General features: G+C 50.0%; 1 protein-coding gene across 1 annotated transcript; it reads left to right on the plus strand.

The window, feature by feature from the left end:
• The first annotated feature begins 779 nt into the window (after window positions 1–779).
• Window positions 780–8060, plus strand: RESP18 (regulated endocrine specific protein 18). The gene is made up of 6 exons (XM_075530214.1): window positions 780–885; window positions 2455–2559; window positions 3724–3859; window positions 4064–4103; window positions 4215–4304; window positions 8010–8060. The coding sequence occupies exons 1-6, from the start codon at window positions 780–782 to the stop codon at window positions 8058–8060; spliced, it is 528 nt and encodes a 175-aa protein (XP_075386329.1).
• Window positions 8061–13895: the final 5835 nt, after the last annotated feature.

Raw genomic sequence — 13895 nt, forward strand, 5'->3', positions numbered from 1 at the left:
CTGCTGGAGGTTTCGGGGTTTCAGGGGCGGAGGGTGAAGGGATCTGCATCGTTGTTGTCAGTTGTGCTCCAGTAGATTCAGACTCCGGAAGACTCCCTGGGTGGCCAGGAGGGGGGTTCAGGGCTGTGACTGGTCAGAAGCAGATTGTCCTCCGAGGGGCCTCTGGTGAGTTCAAACCAGCCAACCTTTCCACCTAGTAACCCAGCTCATACAGGGAGCCAGCACTGAGGGTCATTTGTGCATCGGCTGAGTTTATCAAGTCCCTACTGTCCAGTCACTTTCTTAGGCCATCCACACCTCCAGTTCACACCCACTTCTGATAAGCTTCAGCTTCACCTTAGGATCTCGGTCCCAGACCGGTGTCTTTTGTTATTATTTTATTTCTATTTATTTCAGACCGGTGTCTTTTATAAGCAGCCTCAACTTCCACCGCTGCGTTGGTTTCCCCAACTCTGGTACTGGACAATTTTGTGGGTAGACGTGGTGCTCTTTGGCGGAAACAAGACAAACTGGGAATTTTACGCGGCACCAGGAGGGGACGGAAGCCAAAACTGAAGCCTGTGGGCCGGTGCTCTACAGCCGGCGGGGCGCTCCCAGGGGCGGAAGAGCCAGGGAAGGGGGCGCGTCACTGCCGGTCTCGGATTGGCCCAGCCACCAATGGGAGATATGCAGACCCCGCCTCTCCCGGGGGAGGGAAGCCTCCGCAGCCTCTCCGCGTCTCCTGCGGCTGCCGTTGCAGCTGCTGCGACTGAGACCCAGGGTCGAGCGCGCGATCCAGGATGCAGCGGCCCAGGTGGCCTTCGGTCCTTGGGGGGCTCCGGCTGCTCCTCTGCTTCTTTCTGCTGAACAGCTGCCCGGGGGGCTGCAACGACATGAGTGCCAACGGTCAGGAGGCATGGGCACAAGGCCTGGGATCAATCCTGGGAGAAGTGGGGCGATGTTAGGAAACTCAGGAGGAAAACAGCGCGTTTCGGAGAAGGACGCGTAGAAGGCGTGTCCCAAGGAGAGTCTAAGCTCCTGCTGGGGCTCAGCTGATGGGGTCTAGACTCGAGAAAAGTGGGCTCAGGGAAAGATTGGGGTCCCGGAGGGAAGGAGGTAAACCTGGCCCTTGAGGCCACTGGGAAGCAGATGCCCCAGAAGAGATGACCCCGCTGAGGGAGTGCGGGGCGTGGGATGGGGCTAGGGGGTTCTGGGGTCCCTCTGCACTAGGGGGCTGGCCTCCCAGGTTCTGAATCCCATCAGAGGCGAGCCCACAGGGCCCGCTGCCTGCGATCTGATTTCTTATGGTAAGGGAAAGGCTAATTTAGGGCCAAAGAGGATGGGGGAGGTGGGGAGTGGGGGGCAACCTTTTGTACCTAGCCCTCCCCCTCCCCCGCCCCCTGGTCCACCTGCTACAAGGTAGGTCCGAGCTGACTCACCACCAGAGGCCGAATGCGCAGACTCCAGCACCGTTCGTGGCTGGGGGAGTGGGGAGCCCGTAGCTTCCTAGCCCGCTGCCCACTCTCCCAGCCCATCTTAGGAGTTCATGGGGACCTACGGGAGGTGGTCTAGTGGCGGCTGCCGACCAGGAGCGTGGAGACAGGCCGCTCTCTCACTTTCCCCGCCGCCTTCCTTTCAGCACCACGGAGAGCGCCCCATGGTCTGGGTGCTCGGAGCCCTCCCTGTGTGCTCCCTCCTCTCCCCTTCCCCCCCCCCCCCCCACCTCCCTGCCATCCTAAGGTCATTCCTGGGACTGCTCCCTTAAAGAAACGGGTCTCCTCCCGGCAAGCTTGGGAATCCTCCTCCTTGAATTAGGGTTCTGGAGCCTCTGCTGCTCCCAGAAGCCAGGACACTGGTGAGGATCCATTTATTTGGGGAGGAGAATTCATTTCTTCCTACCTGCCTGTAATGACTGATGGCAACTCCACTCTAGGAAAAAATGGGCTTTCCTCCAACCCCACCTTATCTACCTGGAAGAAGGAAGGTGTGTGTAGCAGTAGCTCTTACCCAAGTCCCCCTTTCTCTCCCTAATGCACAAGTGGGCACATTGTGACCTTCGGGAAAGGACCCAGGCACTCAAACCTGTGCATATCTTCTAAAGTTGCCACACCTCTTCCCTAATGCCCCCAGGATTCAAGTTCTTCCCTAACTCACAGCTCACCTGCTTCCCCATTCCCCACCTGGCCACCTGATTGTCCATCCTACACAGGATCTCTTTCTGCTCCCCAGCACCTCTCCCAGGTTGCTCTTGGCTTGAGCTTACCTGGAATGTGTTACCAAGTATGAATGGGGCCCAAGTGGTGTTGGGGGAGGGGGAATGAGGAGGAAGATGTGAAGGGAGAGAGGGCCTGGGGTGGGTGGGGGCAGAGACCAAGGAGTTCATGAGTGAAAGTGGAGGGAATCTGCTTGTCTTTTGCTGGGTTTGGGGGAAGGCTTTTGGCAAGCCCCTTGCTGACACTAATACTGTGTCCTTAGATAAACAGGGCCAAGGGAGACTGGGGCATCTCTGGCCCTTCCAAGGATTTATCACCCCAATCTTCTGGCACTTGCAAGGTGCATTCCAACAGATTGTCCCTCCAGGTAAGTCTGGGGGAGCTGCAGAAGAGAGATGGGGGGTGGTTCAGTTACAAGGTGTGGGCAGTGCCCTGAGGGGCTGTCTGACCCAAGGACAGGTTTCTTGTTCTGCAAATGTCTCTCCCTGCCATACTCACCTCATGAAAGAGGAAGAAGACCAGAGTAGGAGTGGAGTTTGGGGAAGTAGGCTGCTTGCATTCGGATACCCCAAAGAATGCAGCAGAGACTTCTAGAAGTAGACCCTGGAAGAGATCAGCACCCAACTCTTTTAAGATACCACAAACACACACCACCACCACCCGACACTGTCTACCTTTTCTAGAGCCAGAACCCTTGACGTTCTAACCCCGGAGAACATACATGCACCACACACACCCACACGTAACTCTGGGGGACAGCAGGGCAAAGTAGAAGACCAATAGAGGGAGAGCCAAAAGTGGGTGGAGAGTCCTTTGGAGATGGGTGACTGTCCCTGCCTTAGGATTTCATGATCTTGGAGCAGTGAGACAGGAGCCCTGCCTGGGGTTCCTAGTACTGCTGACAGTCATGTTTTGTGTGTGTGCCATGGCCCAGACCAGCAGCCCCACCAGGGACCTGGTTAGAAATCAACTTCTTAAAACCCCAAATGGTGAAGTGCCAGATTACTAACCTAAAGGTTGGAAGTTCAGACCTACCCAGAGATACCTAGGAAAGCAGGCCTGATGATCTGCTTCTAAAATGCCACAACCTTAACAGCCTCAGTGGGGCAGTTCTACTCGGCCCACAGGCGATCATCGGGAGTCAGACTCAGCCAGATGGCAAGAACAACCGCCACCACCCAGAACTACCGAACCAGAAATGGGGGCCGGAGCAGCCACCTGTGTTTCATTAGGCTCTCTCTTCAGGAGACGCTGATAAACACTGACATTGGAGACCCACTGCTGTAGCGCCTTCTCAGCACTCTTCACCTGCACCACGCAGTCCACAGTATCAGCCAGGAGAATAGTATCACAATTCGAACTTTACTGCACACCCGTCACTGTGCAAAGCGATGCTTACACGGTCTCGTATCCAGAATGCATGATTCTGTGTACACTCTAAAGAGAGGGGGAGTGTTGACCTCACTCTGGTCCCTGGAGTGGGCCTGTCAGTGCCCCAGGGCTCAATTCACTCCTTCCTCTCACTCTGCAGGGCTCTTCTGGAAGAATGACATCCCCCAAGATGTGATGAACCCAAAGCTGGAGCATGTGTTCAGCCCCCAGACCCCAGACCCCTGTCTGAGGGACAGGAAGGCGACTTTCCCCAGCAGCAAAACCACCAGGGGGAGGTGCGTGAGATTGGTGTACAGATGGGATGGGAAAGGCAGTGGGTGTGAACCTGAGGGCAGGAGCTTCCAGGATCCCTGTGAGGTCCAGCTGAGACCAGCATGGGTCAGCCCCACTGGTGACATCTCCAACAGTTTTATTTCCAAAGTGTGGGGAAGTGTGGGCACAAGAGAACCTAGGTCCTGTTTACCACCCGCCTCTTCTAGGGGCAAGCAGGAGGATAAGCTTCGACTCTTATTTCCCAAGGTAAGGCTCCTGTTCCTTTTCAGCAACCTTGAAGCCCTGTGACTGGGGATTCCCCGGGAGGCCCTGCCCCTCCTTTCTGCCTCTATCTTGACTCTGGCTCCCTCCTCACAGAGCCCAATGGCCAAGGTGAACACAGGCCAGTGCTTCACCCCCAAAGCTGCCTTGAAGACCCTGAAACAAGAGGTGGCCAGCCAAGTCAAGGTGAGGAGCTGGACTTTTCTGGGGGAAGGTGGACCCACAAGGGGACCTGTTTAAAGGAAGTGGATGCATAGGAATGAGGGAATGGGTGTTGGGTGAACAGATCAGCTGAAGAAAAGAACTTCCCTTTCCCAATGGGAGGCTGTCTTCCCTACCATGGTTTCCACCTGAGAGAAGGGGCAGAGTCGGGGAGGGTGTTGTGGGGAGAACACGCAGCAGGGGCTGCAGCGTCCCAGGAAGAGGTGGTACCGGAGGTGAGGCACATGCATTGTTGGAAGGGACCAGAGTTTTCAAAAGGAAATACAAACACTTCTAATTTTGCTAAGAGAATCTTGCCATGGTCTCCCTCCCCACTCTCCCACCACATTTCTGGTATACAATAGGTGATACCAAGTGCCTTTGAGAAGATGGGGAGGGTAGTCCAGAATGCCCCTCCCCCCCCACTTATCCCCACCCCAACTTTCTCTGTCCTGGGCCTTGAATAGGTCACCAGGACAATGTTCTGAAGCAGAAAGTTGCAATCCTTGAACTATTCTGAATCCAAATGTGTGAGCCTGGGTTGACTAGAGAAACAAACAAATTCATAGACACACATGTGTATAAGAAAGAGCTTTATATAAAAAGTGAGTAATTGTACATTGAGAAGACATCCCAGCCCAGTCCAGATCAAGTCCATAAGTCCGATATTAGCCCATGTGTCTGGTACCAATCTATAAAGTCCTCTTCAGACTCATAAAACACATGCAACGATGCCAAATGCAGGAAGATCACAGGCCAGGGGGTGGAAAGTCTTGGGGATCCAGTGGCTAGATCTTGTGGATCTAGCATCTCAGTGCTGGCAGGGGTCTCCACGTGACTTCTCCAGCACTGAAGCTCTGGCTGCCATCAGCCTGTCTCCATGTGGCTTGTCAACAAGAATGTCTCACAGGGACTAAGCATGTGTCCCACCTCCAATGAGCATTTATCTCCTTAGTGCCTCAAAATGAGGTCATCAAGCTGTGACCTGATTGACATTGACAGGCTAAACTCCACTCCTTCACTCTTAAGACCCTCAAATTGACAGCATATTATGTAGCTACCACACCAGATGAAAACCCACTTACTAGATGGAGAGTATGTCTACTATAAATGAGCAACTGGGGTCCAACTGGTCAAGGGACTTACTCAAGGCTGCACTGTGGGTTCATGGTAGACCCAAGGCTAGACCCAAGTTTTAATCTGGAGGAGAAGACAATGGGACCAACTGTTCCCAGGGAACATGGGAGAGCGGGAGGCGGGGAAAAGGAAGTAGGTGTTAACAGCCTCGGGCGCAAAGGAACAACAAGTGATCTAAAATAAATGGCAAGGAGGGTGGTAGGAGGCCTGGTAGGGCTTGATCAAGGGCAATGTAACCGAGAGGATTTACTGAAACCCAAATGAAGGCTGAGCATGATAGTGGGACAAGAGGAAAGTAAAAGGAAATAAAGGAAAGAACTAGGAGACAAAGGGCATTTATAGAGGTCTAAATACAGGCATGTACATATGTAAATATATTTATATGATGATGGGGAAATAGATCCATGTACATATATTTATAGGTTTAGTATTAAGGCAACAGATGGACATTGGGCCTCTATTCAAGTACTCCCTCAATGCAAGAACATTTTGTTCTATTAACCTGGCATTCCATAATGCTCACCTTCCCAACATGATTGCTGAAGACAAAGTGGGTGTATAAGCAAATGTGGTGAATAAAGCTGATGGTGCCTGGTTATCAAAAGATATAGCGTCTGGGGTCTTAAAGGCTTGAAGATAAACAAGCAGTCATCTAACTCAGAAGCAACGAAGCCCACATGGAAGAAGCACACCAGCCTGCGTGTTCACAGGGTGTCGATCGGATCAGGCATCAGGCATCGAAGAACAAAAAAATCATATCATTGTGAATGAGGTGGAGTGTGGAATGGAGAACCAAAGCCCATCTGTAGGCAACTGGACATCCCCTTATAGAAGGCTCTTGGGGAGGAGAAGAGCCAGTCAGGGTGCAGTATAGCAGCAATGAAGCATACAACTTTCCTCTAGTTCTTTAATGCTTCCTCCATCCCCACCCCCACCCCCACTATCATGATCCCAATTCTACCTTACATATCCTGCTAGACCAGAGGATGTACACTGGTATAGCTAGGAACTGGAAACACAGGGAATCCAGGACAGATAAACCCCTCAGAACCAATAATGAGAGTAGAGATACCAGGAAGGCAAGGGGCAGAAAGGGGGAACCAATCACAATGATCTGCATATAACCCCTTCCCAGGGGGTGAACAACAGAAGAGTGGGTGAAAGGAGACATTGGACAGGGTAAGACATGGAAAAAGAATAATAATAACTTATAAACTATCAAGGGTTTGGGAAGAAGGAAGGGAGGGAGGGAGGGGAAAATGAGGAGCTGATACCAAGGGCTCAAGTAGAAAGAAAATGTTTTGAGAATGATGATGGCAACAAATGTATAGATGGGCTTGACACAATGGATGTCTATGTGGATTATGATAAGAGTTGTGCAAGCCCCCAATAAAATTATTTATAATAATAAAAGACTAGACCCAAGTTTCCTGGTCCCTAGACTTTCCCCTTACATGGGGCTCAAGGGCGCTTGTTGGTTGGGCTTTTCCGAATACCAGAGGCCTCCACATTGCGGATGGCTTCTTTGAGGAGGTGATATGTGGCCTAGGGCCTAACTGGCATAAAGGCGGCAGCCAAACGAATGCATCAAAGAAAAATGGGTCCTGCCAGGAAGCATGACAACTACAAACCCCCGAGACAAGAATATGATGACACGTTACAGCCGTGGTTCTCGACCTTCCTCGGGCTGTGACCCTTTCATACAGTTCCTCATGTGGTGGGGACCCCCAACCATAACATTGTTTTCGCTGCTATTTCATCGCTGTCATTTTGCTACTGTCAGGAATCAGGCAACCCCTGTGAAAGGGTCATTCCAACCTCAAAGGGGTCGCGACCCACAGGTTGAGAACCGCTGTGCTAGAAGAACAGAAGAGTGGGTAGGAGATGAGGTGGGGGAAGCAGGCCCAGACCTCACCATCCAGAGCCTTGTCAGGTCAAGTGGTTTGGGTCTCATTCTAAATCCAGCAGGAAGACAGCTGGGGATTTGAACAAAGGGAATGTTGTAAAATGAGATACAACTGTAAAGACCTCCCCAGTGATTGTGGAGTCTGCATTACCAGAAGAGCCAGAGTGGGGATTTATCTGTGAGGCTGCGATGGCCCTGGCCCACAGGAGGCTGAGGGAGCTTGGCCTAGGAGGTAGCTGTGGCTCTGAGCTCCCCTGGTAGCAGTGGACTCTGTCCACAGGCAAGCCTGCATCTCAGGGGGTTTCAGTCCCTTGTGTTCTCCAAGGAAACCGGTCCCCACGCCTATCATATGGCAGCTGGGTTTCTTGAGCCTAGATTGGTTGCCAGGGCAACACAATCTGAACTAAGTGACAGACCCACCTGTGGGCACTGGTTGCCGAGGTGCTTCTGAGACTGCAGACAGAGATGGTGCTGTTCTCCAGCCTCAGACCTGGAAAATCACTATGTGAGAGCCAAGAAGACAAGCGTTCGATTGGTGAGCTGAGTCACTGTGTTTAAGGCTGTCATTGGGGGGAGGGGGAGGCAAGTGACAGATGGGCTGTCTCTGTATGAATGAATCCCCAATCCCTTGTTTCTTCTCCTTTTAGGGATTCTTTAAACCATTCCCCACCGTGGGCTGCAACCTTGTGGTTGATTGAGAACACAGACGCCTCCCTGTTCGGCCTCCCACCCCATCGCCCTCCAAAGGGGCATTTTTGAAAGACCCAAATCTGTATCATTAAAGTACATCCTTTCCGCAAACCCTTTCTGTGAGCTTGCCTTGTGGCAGGTTGGGCGGGCTTTGGAACAGACCAGAAGCGGGACCATAAAAGAGGGTGGGGGTGAGGCGGGCATAGCAACTTGCAATGATGGAGGCTGGCGTGAGTCTTGTTTGCCTTCCATTAACCATTCAAGTGGGAGAGTCCGGGTGGAGCCCCAAAGGCGAGGGCAGCCCTTCCACTCACAATCAATTTGGAAAACCGTTTCCTATTGGCTATTAAATACACCTACAAGGAGGCTTCAGAGAGTTTCTAGAAGCTTTGTTTTATTTTCTTCTTCATTATCTTTTCATTCCATTTTTCCATGGAACTTTTGGAAGCCCCCTTCATAGATAATATCCTAAACTGTAAACAACTCAAATGTCCCGAAACACCAAAGTAGGTAAACACATCATAGCATGTCGATAAAATGCAGTCATGAAGACAAATAAACTGGGTTCACAAAACAACAGACACACGTGAAACAGCAGAAGCCAGTCAAAAACACCTATTATTCCATTTACCTAAAGCTTTGGGTTTAGGTTTGTTTTTTTTTAACTAAACAAAACTATTTTTATGAGTCCAGGGACTGAAGAAAAATCTCTTCTAGGCTTCTGCCCACTGTTTTTCCATTCAAGAGATGCCCAAGGGGAACCCAAATGGGGCACCACCTCACTAAGGGCCCAGCCAGAACCGGCCAGCTCATTTGGATGGGTGGATTCGTCTTTGGCAAGGGATATTTGTGCCATCGATTCAGGCGAGTCACTTGACTAGGGAAAAAGTGTGGTACAGATAAAGGCCTGCCACACCTGGGACCTGCAATCTGCTGGAGGCAGTTTCCCAACATGGGTGATACTGCCCTCTAGTGGGCGTGCAAAAGCAGTTAGCAAAAACTTGCTATCGTGAAGTTGATTCCGACCCCTAGCAACCTACAGGACAGGGTAGGACTATCCCTGTAAATTTCCAAGACTAATTCTTCACGGGAATAGAAAGCCTGCTTCTACCACGGAAGGGCTGGTGATCTCAAACTGCTGGTCTTTTCTTGGAATTAGCAGACCTGGAACTGCCGCCCACGTTCCTAAGAGCACACCCCAAGCAAGTCTGCATCCCTGGGGGAGTCTCAGAGCGATTCAGACCCCCGTCAAGGGCTTGAAAATACAGTGGCTCTTGAAAGGGAGCGATCTTCTTACCGTTATTGGATGGGTCTCTTTGTCCTGGGAAACAGGCGGATCTTGGAGAATAACTAGGTTATCCTAAACTCGGCAAGCGATGGTGATAACCGCAGCTGCAAATGAGCTATCTTTAGTAAAGTAATCAGCAATGCCCTTGGCACCTGGTGTGCACTACGGCTCTAGAACGGCACTGCCTAATACGGTGTCCATTAGCTACATGTGACGATTGAGCAATTGGAATGCAGTGAGTTCAAGTTAAGATAAACATGTATGTGAGAGTGAAACACACATTGGGTTTTGAAGAGTTAGCATGAAAAAAGGAAGAATGCAAAATATCTCACTAATGACTTTTTCCATTGATTACACATTGAAATAATGTTTGGGATATATTGGGCTAAATAAAATAAAACCCAACACCCCCCCCCCCGCTGTTGAGTTCATTCAGACTCATTGTGACTCTATGTGATGGAGTTGAATTGCCCCTGTAGGGGGTTTCAAGGATGTCAATCTTTATGGAAGCAGCCGGCCACCTCTTCCTCCCATGAACCAGCTAGTGGATTCAAACTGCAGACCTTGAAGCAAGCAGCTGAGCACGTTTAACCATGGTGCGCCAGGACTGTCTTAAATAGAAGACAGTCTATTTAGATAATTAAAATCAATGATACCTGTTTCTCTTAGCATTTTACATGTAACCACCAGAGAGCTTTCAGTTACATATATAATTACATGATATAGTTCTACCAAACAACACTGACCTAGAAAATACTTTTATTTTCCATGATCAGGAAAGACCATCAGAAGCCCTTTTGCATATACTTGGCAGCAAAAGCAGTACACCCTCACGGTTTTATTTATTTTATTTATGCCTTCACTTCTTCCTGATAAGAATGCCCACATTTCTATTTTCTGTAACCTTTGTGACTGTCACATCCTATAGAAAACCATATTGGTTCCTTACTTTGCAGAAGAGGAAGCCCCTCATACGAGTCCATGTCTTTGCTAAAGAGCAAGACCCAGAGCATGACAGATTGACATCGAGCAGGCAACAATGTGCTCGGCTAGAATTACCACGGTCGTACAGGACCAGGCAACGTTGATTCTGTTATCCATGGCCTTACTCGGAGTCAGAGCTCACTGATGGTATTAACAACATTATACTAATTGGATGTGGGAGGCAGGATGCAGCGAGTTCCCCAGATGCCGTAATGAGACACATACATCCCAGATGACAGAAGAACCCCACCAAAGGTCTCAGTCCTGCCACACGAGTGGCCTTTCTAGAGGTCTAGTGGTCTGTGGCGTATTAGATGCCCTCTGTGAGGCACAAGGTCGTTTGCCTCACCGCCCATCATCTACCTCCATAACAGAGGCAGGACTCAGTGGGCCTTCCTAAAACTTGAGGCAGCAGACACCACCTCCGAAAGAGCTGTTCTGGCCACATTTACCATCCACCCATCAAGCTCCCTGTGTATCTCGAAGGAGAACTCGTCTCTGCAGCCGTTCCAGGCTACGATACTCTCACTTAATTGTGAAGACCCAGAAAGCTCACTGGCATGGGAAGTGTCTGCGACAGCGCAAGGTGTTCTGTGAGTCTTCCTGCAGGCCCCAGTAAGTTGATCAAAGCGTAAGCTTCCCGGATGTTGGAGGGAAGGCCGAGCTGCTTATGCCATCAGCTGATCTCTGTCAGAAGCAGCTCCTGGTTTTCTGCCAAGCCCTGGTACAGGCTCAACATCTGGTCATAGGACAACAAGCTATATAAACCGGCTGTTTGATTCACCAAGTCATCCGATTGGATGGCTCTCACAGCATTCCACTGCTCAGTGGAAGGGTGTATATAGTCGAGCTTGAGGAAGGTCTGGATGAAGCTCGTAAACCGCAGGCGCAGGAAGTTCATCAGACTCCTGCTGCTTCACTGACTCACCGCGGCGGCGTTATTTATGGCATCGTGGGGAATTCTCTAAGGCCAACTAACAGAGTAAGGAAATGCACATGCTTAATTTATACACGAGTCTGCACAAAATGCAGGCACCATTCAGACGTGGGAGGAGGAAAAGGATATAAATAAAAGAAACGGAAGGAGGCTACGTTACAGCTCAGCTCAGAAGTGTCCCCAAATGACGCTGGTGACGCTACAGCCCCTCTGCAGCGAGTCTTATCGGCAGATCTGGGATCGAAGAAGAGAAGCGGTAAGGCACGGATCAATACTGAATTATGTTTATGGGTGGCCCATTGGTTGGCTCAAGATGGACTCACACAGAAAAAGGTTTGAAGATCGATGACAAGGAGGCCTAAAAAGGCCCCACATGCAAAGGGCACAGAAAGGCTTCCTCCATGAATCACCATTAGAAGGCTGTGAAGGTGTGTCAATGGTCAGGCAGAAGAGATGATCCATGTTATGGAGATCAGCCAAACTGTTTCCTCAAGCACCTTTCTTAATGGACCCATGAGCCAACGGATCTGGTGTCAGGATTTCAGGCTATGCTTGGGCTCAATAAGACAGATCTCTCTCCCCGGGGATTATCTTCTTACAAGTATCCTTGAAGACCAGTTTGCCAACAGCAAAGGGCAATGGTTGCCCCCTCCATAGGGCACACTAGCAACCTGTGACAGGCTCTGACACTGAATTTCTTTCATCAGGAAAAGGGACATGCTGCAAATGGATTTGCCTCTCCTGTCCTCCGCGCAGCTTCTGCAAGTCCTGCCATTAGTAACTGTGGTCCAGTGAATCACCTGATTGTAGAAGTTTAGAATTCCATGAGGATCGGTCAACTTTACCACCCCACTGAGTATAAAAGAGGCACCTGTGATAGGTTTAATGTGCCAACCTGGCCGTAGGAACATGGGATTAATAAGGTCACAGTTTGATTGAAGGGCAAAGGGATAGATGGTTTGGTCAGCCCTGCCTGTCTCTCTCTTGCTCTCTGGTGATCGGACCAGCATTCGTCTGCTAGTTCTCTGCCTCAACTTGTGAGCTACACTAACTGTGGGACAGCCGGCCCATGGAATGGAGGATCTTTATGGGCGTTGAAGTTCCCTGGTGGTGTAGTGGTTCTGCATTTGGCTGCGATCCACATGGTTGGAGGTTGGATACCATCAGCAGCATCTTGGGACAAAGACTGGACTTGCTGATCCCATACACAGTTAGTCTTGGAAACTCACAGGGCTCACTATGAGTCCTTATTGACTCCATGGCAGTGAGGTGGGTTTGGGGACATTTACTGGCAGCACTGAAAGATCTTTGTAACATTACCTGAGCAAGGTGAAAGCCTGACTGAGGGCCAGAGAGAGCCCTGCCACTGGGCACAGCTGAGAAGAGACACCTGATCAAAGAATGGTACTAAGCATTTTTTATCCTGGGCTGCAACCCGTTAACTTCCCTAATAAACTCCATAAATCTACGTATTATCTGAGTTCTGTGTGGTCTCTGCAGTGAATTCTCAAGCCCAGCAGAGAAGTAGAGCGTGCGGTGGATGGATGGATGGTTGGTGTCAGAAGGGCCGACAAGAGAGTTTGGAGGAATGTCTGAGCCCTGCCTCCTGGGACTCAGCTTCAGCAGCTGATGCTGATGATGGAGATTTCTTCTCCCTCTTGTGAAGTGAAAGATCAGATGCTACCTTCGAGCCTCACACACCATTGTTAATAGTAACACACAGTATGCTTTCTACATCTCGAGAGTTCTGGAACCAGGGAGCAATGGTCAAAGGGGCCCCTCCCACTATTGTGAGTAACAGCATCCCCTGTCCTTCCTGATGGGTTTGCAAATTCCAGTGACCAGAGATGAAGTGCTCTCCCCGAGGACACGGAGTTCTGTTAAATAGAAGCTGTGACTGCCCTTTGAGTTCCTTATGCCTCCAAACCAATAGACAGATATGGGGGTGGTCATTATACTAGCCACGAGGTTGACAAGGAGTTGCCAGGAATTCAAGCCAAATTAAGAGGAGGACATGGAATGAGGAATATCATTGTTGATGTCCGATGAATCTTGGCTGAAAGCAGAGAATGCCAGAAAGATGTTTACTTGTGTACTAATGACTCTGGAAAGGCCTTGGACTGTGTGGATCGTAACGAACTCTGGCTCGTACATCAGAGAATGGGGATTTCAGAACAATTGTGTTCACGAGGAGCCTGTACATTAGATCAAGAGGCAGTCCTTTGAATAGAACAAAGGGACGCTGTCACTTAAAATCAGGAGCATGTGTGTCAAGGGTGCATCCTTCTTAATCTGTGTACTGAGTAAATGATTCAAGAAGCTGGATTACATGAAAAATGTGACCTTGGGGTTAGAGGTAGGCTCGTTAACAACATGAGACGTGCAGATGACACAACCTTGCTTTATGGAAGAGAAGAATCCTTGAAGCCTGGTTGAAGATGTAAAGAAAAACAGTTTTCAGTATGAATTACAATTCAATGTAAATTAGCCCAAAGTCCTCACATATTAAATACAGAAAAGATTGAAGAGGTCAAGGGTTTCATTTTACTGGGATCCATAAGCAATGCCCATGGGAGCCACAGTCAAGAAATCAAAAGGAGCATTGCACTGGGCCAAAGGCCTCTGTGAGGTGCT

Source organism: Tenrec ecaudatus, chromosome 13 (assembly GCF_050624435.1).
Source record: "Tenrec ecaudatus isolate mTenEca1 chromosome 13, mTenEca1.hap1, whole genome shotgun sequence".
NCBI lineage: Eukaryota > Metazoa > Chordata > Mammalia > Afrosoricida > Tenrecidae > Tenrec > Tenrec ecaudatus.

What these genes read in the sequence shown, in the direction of transcription:
- RESP18 (XM_075530214.1), top strand. Translation starts at nt 780, where the DNA reads ATGCAGCGGCCCAGGTGGCCTTCGGTCCTTGGGGGGCTCCGGCTGCTC. An exon ending in CAACGACATGAGTGCCAACG is followed by an intron (nt 886 to 2,454) that starts GTCAGGAGGCAT and finishes CTGTGTCCTTAG; the next exon opens with ATAAACAGGGCCAAGGGAGA. An exon ending in AGCAAAACCACCAGGGGGAG is followed by an intron (nt 3,860 to 4,063) that starts GTGCGTGAGATT and finishes CGCCTCTTCTAG; the next exon opens with GGGCAAGCAGGAGGATAAGC.